Source organism: Poecilia formosa, unplaced genomic scaffold (genome assembly GCF_000485575.1).
Source record: "Poecilia formosa unplaced genomic scaffold, Poecilia_formosa-5.1.2 Scaffold260, whole genome shotgun sequence".
In the NCBI taxonomy this organism is placed as follows: Eukaryota; Metazoa; Chordata; class Actinopteri; order Cyprinodontiformes; family Poeciliidae; genus Poecilia; species Poecilia formosa.
In genome coordinates this window covers 731,863-752,807 of record NW_006800199.1, presented here as the reverse complement: position 1 = coordinate 752,807, position 20,945 = coordinate 731,863, and the positions used below count along the sequence as shown (strand labels likewise).

General features: G+C 41.0%; 2 protein-coding genes and 1 long non-coding RNA gene across 5 annotated transcripts in view; 2 read left to right on the top strand and 1 right to left on the bottom strand.

Moving 5' to 3' along the window:
- Positions 1-828: 828 nt before the first annotated feature.
- On the top strand, positions 829-16,610 carry fancd2 (FA complementation group D2). 3 transcript variants are annotated; one of them, XM_016680878.1, is made up of 44 exons: positions 829-1,039; positions 1,238-1,298; positions 2,108-2,242; positions 2,329-2,396; positions 2,474-2,580; positions 2,700-2,760; positions 2,927-2,979; positions 3,070-3,148; positions 3,259-3,383; positions 3,463-3,550; positions 4,081-4,185; positions 4,269-4,369; positions 4,466-4,580; positions 5,151-5,186; positions 5,452-5,598; positions 5,690-5,824; positions 6,310-6,441; positions 6,911-7,018; positions 7,119-7,228; positions 7,337-7,391; positions 7,532-7,651; positions 7,799-7,872; positions 9,746-9,898; positions 9,976-10,076; positions 10,182-10,297; positions 10,372-10,480; positions 10,578-10,670; positions 10,791-10,885; positions 10,972-11,127; positions 11,213-11,329; positions 11,586-11,714; positions 11,808-11,926; positions 12,029-12,139; positions 12,273-12,403; positions 12,497-12,596; positions 13,057-13,179; positions 13,335-13,492; positions 13,596-13,606; positions 14,095-14,133; positions 14,230-14,304; positions 14,552-14,626; positions 15,103-15,249; positions 15,329-15,445; positions 16,228-16,610. In XM_016680878.1, exons 2-44 carry the CDS (start codon positions 1,238-1,240, stop codon positions 16,249-16,251), a joined length of 4,314 nt encoding a protein of 1,437 aa, XP_016536364.1. In that variant the 5' UTR covers positions 829-1,039; the 3' UTR covers positions 16,252-16,610. The 3 variants fall into 3 exon arrangements, with proteins under 3 accessions (XP_016536364.1, XP_007570484.1, XP_016536365.1); XM_007570422.2 differs by having other exon boundaries at positions 830-1,039; positions 13,335-13,428; positions 13,535-13,606; XM_016680879.1 differs by lacking the exon at positions 829-1,039 and adding an exon at positions 1,047-1,149.
- Positions 8,372-9,577, bottom strand: LOC107838463 (uncharacterized). Its single transcript, XR_001664530.1, has 2 exons — positions 9,022-9,577; positions 8,372-8,675 (listed from the first exon to the last, which is right to left on the bottom strand). It is a non-coding gene; the product is annotated as an uncharacterized LOC107838463 (long non-coding RNA).
- Positions 16,611-18,518: 1,908 nt separating the features above from the next.
- tex264a (testis expressed 264, ER-phagy receptor a) overlaps positions 18,519-20,945 on the top strand; it is a 71,474-nt gene continuing 69,047 nt past the window's right edge. The window contains exon 1 of the mRNA XM_007570420.2: positions 18,519-19,007. Within this exon, the coding sequence (XP_007570482.1) occupies positions 18,750-19,007 (258 nt within the window). The 5' untranslated portion in view covers positions 18,519-18,749. The remainder of the gene's footprint in view (positions 19,008-20,945) is intronic.

Sequence of the window (20,945 nt, the reverse complement as noted above, 5' to 3'; positions counted from 1 at the left end):
TTTGACCACTCCAGCTCATCCAGACCGCATCCAATTCTGAAGGAGATAAAATATTGTGTTTAATTATCAAATAAAGAAGAATTAAGGGTATTTATGGGCTTCTGGCTTCCACATCCCATCCCTACATCTCCTTTCATCCGCAGCATCTCAAGCAGCATGACTGCAACATCTCACATGATGGTCAGTCGGGTGGTTCAGCAAACCCTCATGTGACTTCATCCCTTCTACTAAAAAAAAGGAAATAAATAAATCATTCTTTAAAAAAACATTCCTTTCTCCAAATTAAGAAAAGCTTAAAAGCTGAGCCAACAATAATACTTTAAAAAAAAAAATCATCCGTCCTTGATCATCTAATTTTACTTAAAAGGTCATCACTCTTGTGTGTTTTGTGCTTTCTGAGCTCCCCTTCAAAATGATACTTCCATGTATTATTACTATTATTTAAGACAAAAATAATTGTGAAATAAAATTGTGGGATATTTCTTGTTTTTGATTTTCTAATTTGTAATGTATTTATTCCGACACTTATTTTTCTTTTTTTTCATTACATTTTGTTTATGAGAGTCGCACTGACGGTAGGAATGATTTAAACAGTTTGACGAAGAAATGACAGGAGAGTCGAAGTAAAAGTAAAGAGCTCAGCTCAGCGTACTCTTCGACGTTAAGAGGGTCGCGTGTTTACTACTCTGGCGTACACCGGTGTAAGTGCGTTCCTCTTAAATTAGGGGAATTAAGAGTCCTAACCCCGCCTGATATTAGACCGTTTTTCATAAAATACGCGCCCTATTGGTGGAAGGTTACAAACGGCGTAACCGTTGTTGTAAACGTTTTCACGCAAATGGGCCAACTGTAACAACAACGTCCATAGTTTAATTTTCTAAGCAGCTTCTTCGTGGAGCGTGAAGCACGTTCTCTTTCAGTTTTCAATACGAGGAGGAGGAGCCAGGGTTGACGTCGTGACGTGTTCCGTACTTTGGCGCGAGAGTTTGTTTTGCAACATCATTGTGCTCCTTGTCTCTTGACGTCGTTCTGTGGAAAAGTATGTCTCGTCATTATTTTTAGTTTAAATTTTAGGGTCTGCTAAAACAATACACTACTTAGAACGTTAAGTTTGTATGGCGATTGGGGACAAAGTCCAAAGTATTGAACGTACGTTGCGGTGTTAGCTGTCATGTTTTTGATTTACCAAAGATGCTTCAACTGCTTTTAACACTTTTTTCCTTTTATAATATAACAGATGATGCGCAAAAAGCGACGCTCCTCTGTGGAAAAAGTAGCGGGAACAACTGCCGCCCCAAGTAAGTTTTGATGTAAATCCACAGTTATCTGTATACAGATGCTAGCTTTCTCAAGTTTATGTCTGAATTATCAGGTATATCCTTTCAACGGCATTAACTCACACTGGAAATATTTGGAAACGATCTAACCTTTAGGTCCATTTATTCCGTGACGGTAAAAGAAATCCCACTTCAATAAATATTTTTGATTAACCCCCACAACAACAACCCATAAGTGTGACAGTTATAGATACTCAAACAATTCTTATAAAAATCCAACAAAAGCCTTTTGTGTATATATTTTGTTTAGCTCATCACTGTGCCTCGTATTGGTCATATATGACTGTTTTCCTACTTTGCTTAGCCACTCTTCGAAATCCGAAAGACAAGAAACCATGCTGCTGATTTAAAACAGAAAATACCTGTATGAAAATATTCACTCACCTACTCTTAAATCGCTATTGTCATAGCAATAATTAAAATCTTTCAATTATTTGAAACTATAGCAAGCTAGTATGGAGCAGAACCCATGGTTCCTACCATTTACATCGGGGGAAATGGTAAATAAGTACAGCACGATCCATTGTTAGATAAGAGTATGTTTATTAATATTTAAATGTTAATAAATTAAGTTCTCAGTCCTTTAGAGAAAACTCTGGGTGAAGAAAGTGATAATAACGAGATACACATTTTTAGTTTGAAAGGGTAATAGAAGGTGTGTTGTTACTGACTTATTTTTCATACAGTTTGTGTCTTCTGTAGTTTTCATATTTTAATATCTGGTTAACAGTGTTATTTTATGTAATATTGTGTTTTTTTTTTGTCTACAGAGGCAAAGAAGAGTCGCAACAGCAGTCGGCAGCCTAAAGAGGCTGCCTCAGAGGAAACAAGCGAAACTGTTTTTGTCACTTTTGTAAAAAAAGCCGGCGTCAGCTTGAAACATAATGGCGCTTCGCATGAGATCGGTAAACGCACACACTAGTGTAAAAACATTTCAATTAACTTAACGAAGTATCATGTTTGCTTAAATGTTCTGGTTTTTTTTTTTTAGCTGTTGACCAGGTGGTTTTCCAGAAGCGAATACAGCAGCAGCTGCAGAAAAGCCCCAGATACCCTGATGTGAGTAAAATACCAGCACATAACTTTTCCTCATTTGCTACTGCTGCTCACATTCGCTCACATCATTATGCATTTAGATCCTGAAGGAGTTTGTAACGGATTTGGAGGCTTACGTTGAGAACCCGGACAGGTTCAGGAACTGCCTTCTTCCATGTGTCCCACAGCCATCTGAAGGAGACGTGAGGTAATGGACATGCAAACCTTCTGGGAAGCGAACAGTCCACTCAGCAGCTTTCTGTGCTCTACGTTTATGCTTATGTTTGAATTGTGCAACATGCCACCAAGCATTTGTCTTTGCTGCAGATCTGTCAGCTCATTCCAGGAAAGCCTCATCAGAATGTTATTGGGGATCGAAATGCTGCAGGTTTGATTTATTTGTGTTTTGCCTTTAACTACACAGCGGAAAAACAAAGCAAAACAATATTTGTGTGACATGAGGATGTCACACTGTTAGGAAAAGAAAAAAAAACCACTCCTTTCTCTGAGATTTGTTTCCCTGAATTTCTAATGACTTGCGCATTTTCTTGCAGACTCTGATAATCAGCACCTTACTTGAGAAACTCCCTGAGTTTATGTTCGATGGGTCAGTATTTCACATGTCCATTTGAAAACGCTTCATCTATTTCTCGCAGTCTTTTTCACGACCCGTTTGGATTTGCTTTGTAAATCACAGCATTGTGGACGGAGGACTCAATATTCCTCGCATGATTATTAACCAGCTGAAATGGCTGGACAGAGTCGTGGACACAAAGGTGATATATTTATCATCTGTTCGACTTATTGAAGTTTTAAGCTGACTTGTTCTGTTTGCAGTCGCGTGTTTTAAGGAGGTGGTGATGTATTTATTTCTCCTGCGTTGTAGGAACTTGCTGCGAAGCTGATGGAGCTGGTGTCGGTAGCGCCGGTTGAGGTGCAGCGTGACATCATCACCAGCTTACCTGAGATACTAGAAGACTCTCAGCACAATGACATAGCCAGGGAGCTCAAGTAGGGACTGGATGACACTGGAGTTTTGTTATTATTGCTGTCGGTTTGGAGGCTTTCATCCCTTTCCTTTTCTTTGCAGTGCTTTGCTCCAGGAGAACACTCAACTGACGGTTCCCATCCTGGACGCCCTCTCCAGTCTCAACCTCTCGTCGTCATTACTGACGGAGGTACAGAGCCTGATAATGTCGTTGACGCCCCAAGTAAAGATGGGATTATTTTACATTCGCTACAGGAATTTTGAAATAAATTCCTGTAGCGAATTTGAAATAAATTCCTGTAGCGACATCATTTTACACTGAATTATTAACTTTTATTTGAGGTACATTTCTTAAGAGGGGTATTGAAGCGCTTTATTAAATATTTGTTCCTAATGCACAATTATATTGGCAACTCCTAACAATTAGAGATGCACTGATTAGGCCTTTTCTAGCTGATACTGATCTTTATCTTTCTGTCAGTTATTGCATGTTAAATCCATCATTTTATTTTCTAAGGACTGTGACAGGGAAAAGATGTGCTGCAGGGTTTTTTTAAAATCAAAGTCAGCAGGTTTGAATCCAATAGTAAATGAAGCAACTATATCCCTTGTTTTAATCTTCTCCGCACACGCGCGCACACACACACACACACACACGCACACACACACACACACACACACACACCACTGCACCCTGACTGGTTACAGTTCTCTTCTCAGGTCCGAGAGGCGGTTATGGCCACGCTCGCCGCTGTCCAGCTGGAAGACCTGCCCGTTGTGGTGAAGTTCATCCTGCACTCTGTCTCGGCCTCGAACGCACATGAAGTCAGACATCAAGTCACGTCCATATCGTTTCACTCTTTCTTTGGTGGTAATTGTTATGAAGACATGTGTTTGTCTGTCTTCAGGTGGTGAGTAATCTGCGTCAGAAGCTGGAGCTGGAGCAGTGCGTTCTTCCTCCGGTGCTGCAGGCCTCACAGATCCGCATGAAAAGCAAATCTTCGGCAGGGTGAGAAGCACCTGGGTTCAGCTCTGCTGCAGCTCGATATCAAAATGTTTGCTTCGACCCGGCTCAGGAAGTTCCTGATTATGTGTTTTGCTTTAGATCTGCTTCTACAGCCACCGCTTCTGGCAGCAGTCAGGACAGCGTTACGTTGGTACTTGACTGCATCAAGTCGGCGGTCCGGTTCCAGAAAACTATTTCTGAGGCTTGGCTCAAGGTTAGTAAATAATCTGCCAGGAAAACAATTTTCTAAACCTTTTTCCTAAAGATGACTACATTGTGGTGAGGGGTTTAGCATTTGTTGGTCCTGGGTTCAATATTTCAGGCTGAGGTCTTTCTGCATGTTCCCAGCAGTTCTCCGCAGGTGCTCTTGACTTCCCCCTACTGGCTCAAAATATGCATTATTAGGTTAGATTTCCAAAAATGAGCGAGTGTGTGTATGCGTGGTTGTTTATCCTGTGTGTCTCTGTGTTGCCCTGTGACGGACTGGTGACCTGTCCTTGGTGGACCCTGCCTCTCCACCAGTGACCGCTGGAGATTTGCAGCAGCCTGCGGGGGGGTCCTTTGGGGATAATGAGATATGGATGGATGATGAAATGCACAAATGGCAGAAAAGCAAAAACAATGTTAGGGAAAAGTGAATATATTAAAATGTGAGCGCTTTATTAATGGGGTTGTAAGATTTTTAAGTTATTCTATTTTCTATTTTTGTTTTTGCCTAGGTTAAAAACAGCTGCCTTTCTTAATCTTCGTTGCTGTTGACTTAACTTTTTGGTTTCTTCTCCAGGCGATCGAGTCTGTGGATGATGTTGAAGACCACAAGGTGAGTGCAGTGGAGTCTGTTCTCAGCTGGGAAACCCTCGCATGTTTTTTACCGCTTGTAAACATCTTGTTGCCTATTTTAAGTTGCTTGGTTGGCCTAATTTTGTCAATCATTTACTTTTTCCTTCCTGACAAGGACCGTTCATCTTGTCACTGACGTCTGTCGGCACGAGACGTTGTTCAAATCTGCACCTGTCGCTGTGATGCTTAATGCTGCATGTCGAGTTTGTATTTGTATATCGGTGATCTCCGTGTCATCGTGTCAGGTTTTAGATCTGCTGGTGCTCTTCATCCTGCACTGCACCAACGCCAACCAGAGCCGCCGGGGCGCCGAGAGAGTTCTGAAGCTCAAAGTGAGGACCGGACTCATGCGGGAGGCTCTGCTGCAGAAAACCTTCAGGGACTACTCTCAGGTGGCTCAGTCTGGAAAACACACGCAAGCCCTCTGCACAGCAGCAGTACCGCCCAGCAGCAGTTTTACTCTTGTAATTGTTGCATTTGCAGGTCATGCGGGGGTACTTCCCCTCCATCCTGGCTCTCGCTCAGAGTTTGGTGCGCTCCCCTGACCCCTGCGTGGTGCCTTTTGGTGGGCAAATGTACAGCCACTCTTTCACTGCGTTTGACTCTTACTGCCAGCAGGTGGGGGTGTTAATCAGTGCATGTCTGCGTTTTAGATCTCAAAGCCTCAGAGGGGCGATTTTTGTTTTGTACCAGCTTTGGTAGCAGACAGAAATAAGTAGGGTTATACACACGACTCGTAGTGTAGTGTAAGAAAATGTGGCTTAATGATTCCAAGACGCATTATCTGGTAGAAGGAGGACATTTACGGTTTTTATAGTTTGAAGACATCCTAGTATTCTAATAATTCTTCTGTTTTTAACAAATAGTATAAAGTAAAAAAAAATAAAAAATCACATGTGGGATTTGAACCCATTTATCGTCATTGTAATTTATTAAAATATATGTGACAAAGGTAAATTATAAACAGTTTTGAAAACGGTTGTTCGGAAGGGAGATGTGAAGACAGGAAGGGGTCAAATTCAGCAAGTCAATATTAAATTTGGTCACAAGGAACCTGGAAGTAACTCGGAGTGATTTAAATCTGCCTGGTGTTGTTTTTACAGGAGGTTGTTGGCTCTCTTGTGACCCACGTGTGCAGCGGTGTCAGCGGGGAGGTGGACGTGGCCCTGGAGCTGCTCTGCAGTCTCGTCGTGGAAAAACCCTCAGAAATGGCTCTCTATGCTGTTTTTGTGAAGGTACATGAATCTGCCCCATGTGGAAAAAAAAATATCTAATTGTTCTTTCACTATAGCTATGTATATATATATATAAAAAAAGGAACAAAATATTAAGTGTTTGGAAAATATGCCCCAAATGACAAAATCCTCTGCAAACTAAAATTAGGGAGAGTAGCTCAATGAGCTTTTTTTTCTTTTTCTTTTCTTTAATTTAACTTTTAACATCGTCCAATGTAGTGGCTTTAACATCTTGCAAATTTAGTCTACATTTTATGTTATTACAATTGGTTCTATATTGAATGGACACTGTTGATTTTTTTTATTTCCGTTTAGTTGTAAAAACTAGATTTTTTTTTTGTGGCTTTTGTGAAAAATGTGCTGCATGAACATGACAGATGTCATGGAAATAAACACTTCCCTACTTGACAGTTTTAAAGTCGCTCTTGTGTTCGGGTTGGATTTGAACCGGTCAGTGTGTTTGACTCAGGGGATCTTGGACTACATGGACAATCTCACAGCACAGCAGATCAGAAGACTCTTCCACCTTCTGAGCAGACTGGCATTTGGGCAGCAGCAGCAAGGATCTCACATACAGGTCGCTTATTCACGCGCGCTTACATATCAGAGGGTATCTGCATCTACCCTTTTTTTTTCTTCCCCCCGCCCCCACCAATCGGTTCGTTCTCTTCCTGCAGGACGACATGCACATAGTGATCCGTAAGCAGCTCTCCAGCACCGTGCCAAAGTACAAGCGCATAGGCATCATTGGCGCTGTGATGATTGTCGGCAGCATGGGAGCCTTGAGGTGATGCTCCATGTAAACTTTTCAGTTTGGTTCTTTCGTCTGATTCGTGTCTTTGTCATTCTTGTCTCACATGTTCTGCGTTGCTCTCTATCCACTCCTCCATTTCAGGCCTAAAGGAAAGGAATCACAGAGCAGCTCTCTGTCCCAGGAAACGTTAAGACAGGTAAGGCAGCAGCATTCCTCTAAACGCTGACTAAACCGTAAGTGTGTCTGAACAAACGGCTTTTTGATACGGTCTGAGTTCATTGTACATACAGTTATGTAATGATTCTCATTTTGACATGTCTTTTGTCTCTCTTCCAGGTGACGGCTCTGCTGGAGCTGGTGAAGTCGAGCAGCGAAAGCTCTCCCGAGGCAGCGGCTCTGTACTACGATGAACTGGCCAACCTGATCTGGAGTTCTGCGCTGGACCCGCAGGTGGAGGTACGTCTCAGGAATTTCCCCAAGGAAAACTAAAACGGCAACGTTTTGTTATATTTTCAACGATTTTTAAGATGAAGACATTCAGATTAAGATTAAGCAGTCTCACAAACAAGTATTTCACGTTCATTGTTTGCAATGTTTTGACAGGAAATGATTGGGATGAGTGTCCTGGATGACTTCCAGGATGACTTTGTAGTGGACCTTGGACCAGATATAGCAGGGTTGGTGCTCAAAATCAAATAAAATAAAAAATAATTTTAATTGTAAATTATTTGCATAATTTGCACAGTTTCAATGGATAAATATGGATATTTTGATTAAAGTAATTTTTGCAGAGCTGTAACTTCACCCTACAGTACAGTCATGGCCAAACGTTTTGAGAATGATTCAAATGTTAATGTTTACAACGTCTACTGCTTCAGTTTTTATAATGGCAATGTGCATAAACTCCAGAATGTTATGAAGAGTGATCATCTTAACAGCAATTAATTGCAAAGTCAATATTCGCCTAGAAAATGAACTATATCCCCCCAAAACATATTTTAACTTCATTGCAGCCCTGCCTTAAAAGGACCAGCTAACATCGTTTCAGTAATTGCTCCATTAACACAGGTGTGGGTGTTGATGAGGACAGGGCTGGAGATCAATCTGTCATGATTAAGTAAGAATGACACCACTGGACACTTTAAAAAGAGGCTGGTGCTTGGCATCATTGTTTCCCTTCTGTGAACCATGGTTATCTCTAAAGAAACACGTGCAGTCATCATTGCACTGCACAAAAATGGCCTAACAGGGAAGAGTATCGCAGCTAGAAAGATTGCACCTCAGTCAACCATCTATCGCATCATAAAGAATTTCAAGGAGAGAGGTTCCATTGTTGCCAAAAAGGCTACAGGGCGCCCAAGAAAGACCAGCAAGCGCCAGGACCGTCTCTTAAAACTGTTTCAGCTGCGGGATCGGGCTACCAGCAGTGCAGAGCTTGCTCAGGAATGGCAGCAGGCAGGTGTGAGTGCATCTGCACGCACTGTGAGGCGGAGACTCTTGGAGCAAGGCCTGGTCTCAAGAGGGCAGCAAAGAAGCCACTTCTCTCCAGGAAAAACATCAGGGACAGACTGATATTCTGCAAAAGGTACAGGAAGTGGACTGCTGAGGACTGGGGTAAAGTCATTTTCTCTGAAGAATCCCCTTTCCGATTGTTGGGGACATCTGGAAAACAGCTTGTTCGGAGAGGACGAGGTGAGCGCTACCACCGTCTCACGCCAACCGTAAAGCATCCTGAAACCATTCATGTGTGGGGTTGCTTCTCAGCCAAGGGAGTCGGCTCTCTCACAGTCTTGCCTAAAAACACAGCCATGAATAAAGAATGGTACCAGAATGTCCTCCGAGAGCAACTTCTCCCAACCGTCCAAGAGCAGTTTGGTGATGAACAATGCCTTTTCCAGCATGATGGAGCACCTCGCCATGAACCAAAGGTGATAACTAACTGGCTCAGGGAACAAAACATAGAGATTTTGGGTCCATGGCCTGGAAACCCCCCAGATCTTAATCCCATTGAAAACTTGTGCTCAATCATCAAGAGACGGGTGGGCAAACAAAAACCAAGGAATTCTGACAAAATGCAAGCATTGATTGATGGTGCAAGAATGGACTGCTGTCAGTCAGGACTTGGTCCAGAAGTTGATTGAGAGCATGCCAGGGAGAATTGCAGAGGTCCTGAAGAAGAGGGGTCAACACTGCAAATATTGACTTGCTGCATTAACTCATTCTGTCAATAAAAGCTTTTGTTACTCATAATATGATTGCAGTTGTATTTCTGTATGTGATGAAAACATCTGACATACACACATGAAAACCAGAGGGCAGCAGATCATGTGAAAATATAATATTTCTGTCATTCTCAAAACCTTTGGCCATGACTTTTGGAATGAGTTTTCTGGGTTAGGATAGGCATGGTGAAAGAAAATACCGTATGGAAAAATATTTTTATTTCCAAACATTCTAATGTCCCACAACTTATTCCGTGGAGTTATTTGTTCATTCATTCGTAGTTTCTTTCTTTCACCCGTTCAGCTCACGTTCTGTTCTTCGTTCCAGATCCTTCATCTTTCCGGCCTGTGCCCTGTACAACCTCGAGGAGGATGAGAGTCAGGGAGGCATCGCCATCAACCTGTTGCCTCTGCTGGCCAAAGAAACCCAACATAAAGGAGAGCAGCAGCGATCTCAAATTGGGAAACAGAAGCAAGAAAAGTCGGTGACTTTGTGAAACGGGATGTTTATATGTAGGTTGTGACCATGACTGCTAATGTTCTGCATTTTTTTTACAGGCGGGTGTCCCCTCTCTGCTTATCTCCCTTTTTCCGCCTATTGAGGCTTTGTGAAGAGAAACGGCATCAGGGAGATCTAGAAGAGATCGATGCCCTCGTGGGTGAGAACAGTGAGAAACAAGTTTTTCTTCTTTTTTTTTTTTAAATCTTCCTCAGTTTTAAAGCATTTTTTTTTTTTCTGCACGTTTACATTTTCCACATCACAGGATGTCCTCTGATCCTGACAAACATGGACGTAGTGGACAAAGTTGACAGCCTGTCAAAAGCTGAGAGGGAGTTCCTCTGTTCTTTGCTCTTTCACACCATCAACTGGTTCAGAGAGGTAACTGCAGCTCGAAAACAAAAAAGGACGAGCGTTTATAAAGATGCCAATGTGACTGAAGTTTGTTTTCACAGGTCGTGAACGCGTTCTGCACACAGAAAGAGACGGAGATGAAGATGAAGGTGATGACTCGCCTGCAGAACATCACTGTTCTGCAGGCGCTGTTGGAGAGGGCTCTCGCAGGTGTTTTTTTGTTTGTTTCTCCAATAACTGATTTATAAACCCCTTCCCCCCCCCTCCCCATACCCAATTAGTCTTAGTTTTTTCCTCCTGCTTTCAGGAACTCCTGGTTACATGCCACCTGTTTCAAACTTTGATGGAGAAACTACAGATGGGATCAGTTTTGGTGTTCCTGTGAACAAGGCAAAGAAAGGTAGTTAAATCCCCCCCGCCCCCACACACACACATATATATATTCTTTGTTTCAACTGGTGTAGTTATGCTTAATGTACTATTTTAGCTTGTATTTGTTTAACTGTCCTGTGCTGCTCAGATGGAACGGGGAAAAAGCGAAAGGCTCCTGGTAAGAATGCCCCAGAAGGCGCCTCTCAGCCTGAGGAGGCGACCGAAGCAGACGAAACTCAGCAGGTGGCGGCTTTAGATGAATATAATTCTGTTTAAAGCAAATATAAACATGCGGATGTAAAAAAAAAACAATTATAAATGTTCTGCAGGAGCAGCCGGAAAAGGAGAAGGAAAAAGAGAACCGGCTCAGCGTCAGATTGACGGCGTACAGGCCGTTCTTCAGAGAGCTGGACATGGAGGTGCTCAGTGTGCTGCAGTGTGGTTTGCTGTCACGCTCGCTGCTGGACTCGGAGCTCCACACTAAGGTGAGGCTGTGAATAATTGATGTGATCCTGCTTTGGCTTAATTGCATTTATCCTAAACACCCGGTACATTATTTAAATGACCGAGGTTCAAGAGGAGGTCGTGTTGGGTCCCACTGAGCTGGTCTTCCTGCTGGAGGATATGCAGCACAAGCTGGAGTTCAGTCTCACTGCCGCTCCAGCAAAGAGAGCTCCGTTCCTCAAGGTACAGACTAATACGACACGACAGCAAAGAGGACAGCTGCATGTTCACAAACTATTTAAAGGTTAACAAAAGGGAGGAGGGTGTTTTCTGGCCAAAAGTAGTTGCAGAAAGTAAAACAAAAACAAAAAAAACAAAAACTTTGTGCTGAGGAGGGCTAAGAAGGATTCAGTCTCCAGTTCTCCACCGTTTTAGAAGAAACATTGATCAAGGTGCAAATCTATAAAGCTGCATCAACAGAGACATTTTATTTTCGTAGATGAGGGCGGATAAAACCGTGGGATTCTCACATCTGCAACAGAGGAGTACAAAAGACATCGCGTCCTACTGTGTCCAGCTGTTACCCGCCCTCTGCTCACATCTGGAAAACTGCCATAATCATTTTCAGGTACAGAATCCCTTAATTCTCATGTCTCCTGTCGTCTCTTTAAATGAATTTAAAAAAAAAAAACCCTTACTGAATGCATTTGTGCATTTACAGACTCTGCTGTCTGAGAACAACGGCGTTGTGGACGGACCATCTACGGACGTGGAGGAGCACCAGGTGATGTCATCAGGTTACCAGCTGCTCCTGCAGGTCATAAACACCACCTTGAATTGGTAAGTGAACGTTGGGTCCTAAACCCAGGAGCTTGGAAGTGCGGCGCACCGTGTCGGCCTTTTCTTGGTTTGCTGAGCTGTTCTATAATTGGGATCCGTCAGGTCTGGATTCAGCCAGCCAGGACAGCGGAGCTTGCTGAAGAAAGCTCTGGGGGTTTTGGCTGGACGACTTAAAGAAGGGGGTCCTGAACTGACCCTGGAGCAGCTCGTCAAGTGGGTTCCGATTTTCTAAACCAGATGACAGACCAGATTCTGCACTTTGACTGGTTTTCATTAAGGATTTAAGATCCTTGTTTTACTTGCACCCCTGTGTCGCGATGCCTAATATTCATCCCTGCTCTTCTAGGCACAGTTTCGAGTACCTGCTGAACTTCCGCAGCACCATGCCGAGCCTGAGCACAGCCCTGTGTCTCTCCCAGCTCCTGTCAACTGTGTCAGAGAAGGGAGGAAACCCCGGTGCTTACAGAGAGCAGACCGGTGAGGCTGACATCCGGACATAAATCTTCCACTCCACCATCCAGAAAAAAAAAAAAAAAATGTGATGAATCTGGTCTCGTTTTTGCATCGCAGCTTCCCTGGCGCGCCGCTTCCTGAACCAAAGTTGGGTGACGGCTAGCGGAGAGAAAGAGCGAGGCAGCAAATTCAACGAGGCACTTCACACGCTCCTGAGGTAGGTCTGCATCGCACACAAAAATGCTCAACGCGGAGGCTCACCAGAAAGGATAGCTGCGCGTAGTTACCTATCCTGTTTTTTTTTGTTTTGTTTTGTTTTTTTGCCTTGTATCAAATTTCCATGGAAATCATCTTAAAGGCACACAACATATTGAGCACAGAATAAATTAGTTTCTGTGATGTTGTCACTGCGTCTTCAGTGTTTGTAACTGGAAAGAGGTAAATGATAATCTTATAAAAAAGAAAGTCTAATTTTCTCTCAAAGACATTTTTTTTTTGTCTGCATGTATTTAGTGCGACCTGCTTTGTGAATCCCACACAGAACTAAAACTAATAGCTCACACAAGATAGTTACAAAAAAACGATTACATTCTTTCTGAACGCACTCCTATTTTTTTTTTTCATATGTATTTTCTGACCTCTCTTCAACGGATTGTGTATTTCCTCACTCTCTTCAGCATCTACCTCGAGCACGTCGACGACGTTTTGAAGGCGGTGGAGGAAATAGCCGGAGAAGGAATCACCGAGCTGATCAACGCGTCCAAAGATGAAAGCTCTGCTTCCTGGCCCACTCTGAACCGGTAAACTACTTCTCATTTCTCATTTGTTATCTTCTCTGCTCCTGTAAGTTACAGCAGCACCTGAGAGCACCAGGCCCATAAAACTGCAGTCAGTTTATTTGCTGATATTTGCAAAAAACGTACAGTGACTATATATATTTTTTTGTATTCTGCAGACAAACGTTCCTGGTTTTCTACAAGGTTTTGATGGCCGAGCTGGAGAAAGCTGCCAGGAGGATTCCCGCTGGTAAAACGAGCGACAGCTCTGAGGTCAGACTCCTGGGCGCAGCACTGCCTGCGCTCCTGTTTGTGACGTCCATCAGTCGTTCCTGTGATTTGAAGAGTAAGACGGAGAGCATCTGTGTGAATCTTTTAGGCTCAAAGCGAGAAGCTGCTGACGTGGAACCTGGCCGTCAGAGACTTTCACATCCTAGTCAACCTGGTGAAGGTAAATTCATCTGTTCATGCCTTCGTAAAGCAGTAAAACCTCTACGTCTTCACTCGAGTGTTCACATGAACTCTTTCTAGGCATTTTGTTTAAATGAATTCAAGAACCATGTGTACAGGTTTGATTCTAACAAAACTTTATTCAATACATATACAGATTCTAAGTTATACATAATAATATGTACCTTAGTAAGTTTGCTAAATTGGCAGCTCTTATTTTTAAAGATTATTGCAGCTACATGATGTTTAATTATTCCACTCTGAAAGAAAAAAAATAGTCACTAATAATAAAACTTCTATTAACATAATTTATGGTGACAGACTATTCACTCAAATTGTCACGTTTCCATATTTTAATGTCCAAATATGAATTGACTCTTCCAAGTGAAATCTAATTCTTTCTAATTGTTCTCATACATTAATATGGAGAACAATTAGATATAAAACAAAAACAGATATAAAAGTTTTTGTCCTTTGATCACCTTGTAGGTGTTTGATTCCAGGCCAGTACTGAATGTGTCCTTAAAGGTGAGTTGGCTTTCTTTGCTTTCTGGAGGTTATTGTATTTAGTTTCCTCTGCTGCTGTTACTTTGTTAACCAAAAAACACGATTTGCTTTTGCCAGTATGGACGACTTTTTCTGGAGTCTTTTCTGAAGTTGGGAATGCCGCTGCTAGACTACAGTTTCAAGAGGCACAAGGTAACCAAAAAGCAGACCTCGCAGGAAATATCAGTTGTGCTTAGTGCGTTTGGTCATTGCATTTTGATCGCATAGTGTTTAAAAGGCATATTGTAAGTATCAAGAAATGTGTCAAAAAATTTTTTTCAGGTTGTTCTTGATCATCTCAAGTAGATTTACAGCCAGTGCTTTACAAAAGCTGAAAAATACAGTTTTTTGTGTATAAACTCTGCATATAAACACTGTGTGCATAAATTGCATTTTAAAGGAGGATGTCCAGAGTTTGCTGAAGACCTTCCAGCTTAGCACTCGGCAGCTCCACCACATGTGTGGACATTCCAAGGTAGCAACAGCTTTATCTCTTCTTACTCGTTCTGTGAATTCATTTTCATCCCGTGATGCAACGTGTTGCAAAACTGGCGGCAGAAAACCTCACGAATACTTCAAGAAGAGCTCCCATAATAACCGTATAATAACAACAGTTGGCCTTTCAGGGTCGTTTAGACAATCTACAAACACTCATCCTGGAAATAAATATCACAAACGGACTTATTTTTAATAAATTACTTTGTTTTGAAATGATTGCTTTACTAAATTATTTTTGTTGTTCTTGTTGTTGTTGTTTTGCTTGTTCAGGATAATTTGTGAAATACTAGTTGGGATACATGTACACATTTGATGCTGTGAGAAAGAGGGAAAGGGGGGGGGGGGAAGAGTAGTTAAAATAAATGACGAGCCCAGAGTTATTGACATTCGTGTCCATGTTGAGTGCATGTAAAATTCCTATCCTCACGGTATCTGAATGTTTCTCTTTCTCAGATTCACCAGGACACCAGCCTAACTAACCACGTGCCAGCAGTGAAGAAGAGCCTGGAGCTGTTTGTGTACAGAGTGAAGGCCATGCTGACACTCAACAACTGCCAGGAGGCCTTCTGGATGGGAAACCTGAAGAACAGGAACCTGAAGGTCACGCATGGTTTAACTTTTATCCGACGGCGGCTTTTGATTCGCGAACTCCAAAAGAATCATGTGATGCATCTTGCAGGGTGAAGAGATACTTTCTCAGAGATCACAAGGGAGTGATGACGATGACGACGACGACGAAGAGGAGGAGGAGGGGAATCAGGAATTACCGCCAGCACAGGAACAGTCAGATGATGAGGTACTTGCCTGTTAAAGAAATGGATTCAGACTAACTGTCATCCATCCGTAAAGCCTGAGGACGGCAGTGATATTTCCCATAAATGCACTGTAAACTTTTGCATTTAAATTCAAACAAAAATGATGGTAAAACATAGAAATGTGGGTCTGTAGAAGCAGGGCATTTGAAATGAAAAACGTATAGGGGTTTTGAGCTTATTAAAAGAAATATCAGGAAATGGTCAACAAAATAATCATGTATTGAATGTAAAACACCATAGTAACAACTAAGGATCTATATTACACGCACTAAATACAACAAACCAGATAGACTCATATTTAAAATGGGCGTAATCAGAGTCAGAAGTCAATAATGGTGGTTTTTACTTTTTGAACCAATTGAGAAATGGTCACAGTTTAACTGAGTGGAGCTGCAGCCATGAGGGCATTCTGCAACACATGATGAGAACTGAAAATCTCTTAAACATAACCGTAACGAGGAACTGTTTTCTTACGCTGTGTCTGGGATAAGTTTGTTCACTTTAAAATGAACAAGGTTTGGGCTTTCGTAATATTCTTTTGAGACATCAAAATATGTGCAGAAGTTTAAATGAGTCCTGCTGACAGACAGCTGAGGCTCTAGAGGGCAGCAACCTCTACATGAAAACTTCTGGAGTTGACTTTTGAAGGCTAATAGTTTTCACAGAAGTCCAGATTCGCTCTGCAGAACCGTTGCTCTACTTGAAAGTTTGTCCTGAAGTAAGTTATGCATTTTAAACAAATATCATGTTTTTATCTCTGCAGGTTCAGGACGGTGATTCTGACTAAACCAGTAGGATCAGCAGAAAGGAGGGCAGTACAGACGATTCCGATTAAAACTTAAATATGTAAACTTTTGTTTTATTTCATTAAAAAAAAAAAAAGTAATTTACAGATTCATCTTTTTTTGTCTGTGTTTAATAGATTTAATAGTAATTTTTAAGCTATTAAATGCTAATTGGCCAATATTTAATCACGGTTTGTTTACATTTAGGCAATAAAATACAAAATGCCGGTCACTTTAAAGGATTCATGGGATGAATTTTTGCATCTTAACATGCCTATTAAAGGACTACTGTTACTGTGTGTTCTGAATAAAATCTTTTATTTGTCAGCCAATAAATAATAGATTGCTTTGATCACAATAATTCTGCTTAAATTGTTTGTTTCAAATGTTTAACGTAAATACGTCTGTGTTGCCGGGATCAGGCACGGATGACGTCCAGAGTTGTCTTTGCGAGTAAAAAGGTTTTATTTACTTTTACACAAAAACTCAGCTTGTCGCACTCGGTGCCTAACGCTTCCCAGAAGAGCGAAAGCGGCGCACTGCCTCGCAAAAAGACACGTGTTACCCATGTTAAGACTTTTAATCAAGTGAGAAAATGAAAACGACAGGTATTAACGATTCTGAACGAGTTAAGTAGTCGGCACAATTGGAGGCGACCTACTTGGAGCCTGAAGAAAAGAACGGCTTCATAACGGTATTAACATGCTGCTCCAAGTTGTTTTGGACTTTTAAATTGTTCACCCCTTAAACTGGAAAATCAAACACAAGTAGAGGTGGATTGCTGACTCTTGAAAGAGGAAGTACTTTAAACTCGGGTCCAAAATGTCTTTAATCAGAATCATGATCAGCTTTACTCACCAGGTTTTTCGCCACGCAAACAAGGAGCTTTATTTTGGTTCCGCTTTGGTCTCAATGAAGAGATTTAAGGTATAAATATATGAAAAACAGAAAATAAAGCGGTACAGACACCTTTCAGCACAATGGTGTAAAATATTTCCAGATTTTATTGCAAAAGCATGTAATAATACTAATGTAGTATTTGGGTCCAAAGTGCCATATAACATTTGCCATGATGTTAAATTTTATAGTATGTGATAATTTAAATAAAAATGGTGTCATAACTTCAAATTTCTGATCAAGTTATTTATTGCTACTTAATTATATGTTGTAAGCAGATCTACCTAATTTATGTGTTGCAGCACATCATGGCTTTGTTTTATTGATCAGGAGAGGCAATTCTTGATAGGGAGGTGGTCATTTGTATTCATTAGTATTCATCCCATTAGATCTCTATGTAAAATCAGAAGTCAATCCTGTGTAATCTGATCAGTCAGAAGTGCAACAAGGTGACTGGTCCTCAGTTAAACTCCTGTGCAAGTAAACCTATAAAATTTTGGTATCTATTTGACGAAACACACTGAGAGGTTCAGTTGTTTTATGGTCAACTGTAGCACACAAATAGAAAATAATAAACACAGAAATGGATATATCTAATTTGGAAATATAATAAAAAGTGGTAATTTGCTAGATCTGGATGTTGTGCATCTGGATGGAATTTTGTACAATCCCGGAAAACACATGATGGTTTCATCCAGAATATGCTACTGTGGGATACAGTCTCTGCTGCCCAGGAATGTCGTGACAGTTATGAGACTGTCTTCATTAAGAGGCCTTTTCAGATTGGTTGGAAGACTGACTGCTACCAGAGCTCCTTCCTGCCCCACAGCATCACCATCCACAACGACTCTTTGAAGATACTTGGATGTGAGTTGCAGCATTTCATTTCCCTTTGGGATAAATAAAATATTAAATAATTTTCAATTTCATTATACATTTAACTTAATTCTGTATTTAATAAATCACATTGTAATAATCTTATAACTCTAAACAAATATATGTATACCGAAAACATTTTTTTAATTACTTTTATTATTATTTACATTTTTAGTCAAAATGTCACATAAATATTTGACAAATCCTTCGTAGTAAAGAGGTAAAAAAAAATAAAACTAAATTCTGTCGCTTTTCACAGCTCGTTCCCTAATGACCGCCTGGATGGGACCACAGTCAGTTAAATAGGGGGGTTCTGTGCTGCTAAAACCTTTGCTGTCGTCTTTCTGAATAGTAATTAAATTTAACAGCGGGAATTCCACGTTTTACTCTTACTAATATAAATGCTTTGTATTTTATTGGTGGAACTTGAGAGGAGAAATTAGCTTGATATTTCTTATATTAGCGACTGTCCCCCTCCTGAACGAGCAACAATGGACCATCCAGGAAGCGTGCTTCACTGTTTGGGGAAATACCTTCACCGAACGGTCCTTCCAGACTTCCAGCGCAGGGCTTTAGCTTTCTGTTTTGTTTTTATGCTAGTAACAGTCTCCACTGCGTCGCGTTTAACGGAAACAACAGCGCTTCTCTGTGTTGCTGGGACGGTCACTGTTGTCGTGTGTCTTGGAGGGAACGGTTCGGATTTGCCCTGACTGACTTCAGCTGCACCATGTCCGATTCGGTCCTGCTGCTCCTGATACTCTTCCTCCTGCTGTGTTTGGTGCTGACGGTCGGTGGGCTGCTGGTGTACTCGGGGCTCCTTTCGGAGGTGGTCGTTAAAACGGGGGCTCCTCCGATTAGGAACGTCACTGTCGCCTATAAGCTCAAGCAGGGCGCCTACAAGGACAGCGGTGCAGCCTTCACGGAGACCTACAGCATTGGCCCCAACCTCAGGCCCATCGGGATTTTCTACGATGACCCCAAAAAGGTGAGAGCCCCCATACATTGCATTTTAACTGTACTTGACCCCATGACATAACTGTGAAACACGGTGTACTCTGCGTGCTGATAAGGTGGTAAAGTTATGGAGATACGGTTTGTTTGACCTGGACAAAAGTCAGAAGGTTGGCGTTCAGGAAGTTGCATGATTTGAGAACTGACATGACCATTCAACAAGTTTTGGATTTTAGATGGAGTGTGCATATGTATTAACAAAGATCTATATCAATATTCATGTTCATATTCTAAAAATGTCTAGTGGTAAGATATGGTTTAACCTCAATTTGATATTTGAGTGAGATATAGTCAGAAATATCAAGAGAATTGGTATTTTTCGTTTTTTTGGGCTTCAATACCAAATTCAGTAGAAAGATTGTTCAACAGAGAATTAAAGAATTACAAGACTGTTCCCATTCATCATGACTCCAAGCTTTTGTCACAAACTCTTATCAGATTTTTAAATTTAAATTCAAAAAAATGTTATCACTGTGCATAATGGTGGATAAAATACCTTAATTGTGTGAATAATTAATAATAATTAAAATAAAATTCAATATGTTCAATAAAAATTCCTTGAATTGTTGTTATACATTCATTTATTTTAGACAGGCTCACAAAATAAACTATTTAATCTAGCCAAAGGGGAGATAAAAGAATACTGGAAGAAATGATTTACATGAATTGAAGGTTTTTTTTTTCCATTAATTAAAAAAAAAAAAAATCAGGCAAACTTTTTTTTAATATTTAATTTTACTGACATGAAGAAAAATGTGGTCATAAAAATCTAACAAATAATCTTTTCTAATGTTGTAAGGAATAAACAATTGAATAAACGAGGCTCTGAGTAATCTGAGAAAATCCCTCGATAATAACTTAAGAACCTCAGTGGGAATAAAACAAGAAAGTTTTATCACGTTGAGCACTATAGCACTATTATAGTAGAGTTTTTTGGTGGAAGATTTTAATTTTAAAGACCTTGTTTGTTTGTTTGTTTTTTTCCATGCCTTTTACATGTTGTATAATCTGCAAATCTAAGCCGAAGTTAATTGCTTACATGGTTGTACTGAAGTTACTATTTACCGGCTAGTACAAAGTTGACAACTGGTACAAATCCTGGGCATCAGTGTCAAGTCAGTGTGGGCTTGTGTTGCATCCAATGCACTGTTATGTGTTAAGGCAAAACTTAAATATTCTAATGAGAGCAAAAAAATATATATATCTACAATCTAAAACTACATATTGAAGTTCTCCAAAATTACTCAACAACTTTAAAAAGAGATCCTTTCTGTGCTTTAAAGGGTTTTCTGAAGTAAATTTGTGGAAAGATTTTAAATCTGCGTTTGTCGTCGACTACCCATTTAATTGCAACAATATGTCTTTTTTTTATTATTATTAAAAATGATTGTGTCTGTGTAGTGCAAACATTAAAGGAGACATAGTTGTATGTGTGTGTGTGTGTGTATTGCTCAAGAGAATACCGTGCAGGCTTGTCTTTTTACGGAACTGGGCCTGAATGAGGAAAGCAGTCAGCTGTTCAGTTGCCACGTTGCACTGTTGGTATTTTATTTTTTTTTTCCACCCGTCGTTCGCTCATCTGCAGCTCCAGGCTCTTTCCTGCAACGTGCCTGTCTCTTAACTTAAAAATGCAGGCAAGGCTCCGAATGAGAACATGAGACGTGGTCAGTTAAGTGATCTCTGAAAAGCGTTGTGGGCGTTTTGACCGTGATTCTTACTGTACAGGTGTAACCGGTCTCCAAACCAAGTTTTGCATAGCGGGGTTGTTTCCAACTCTCTTCGCTAGTTGTGTTTTCGGTCAACAAGAAACGTCCCTCACAACAGCTGCTTGTTAGACGAGAATGTCTGACATCCTGGCTGATGTGGGTGGAGCGTCCATCCAAACAATAAACAGCTGACTGAAAAGGAAAGA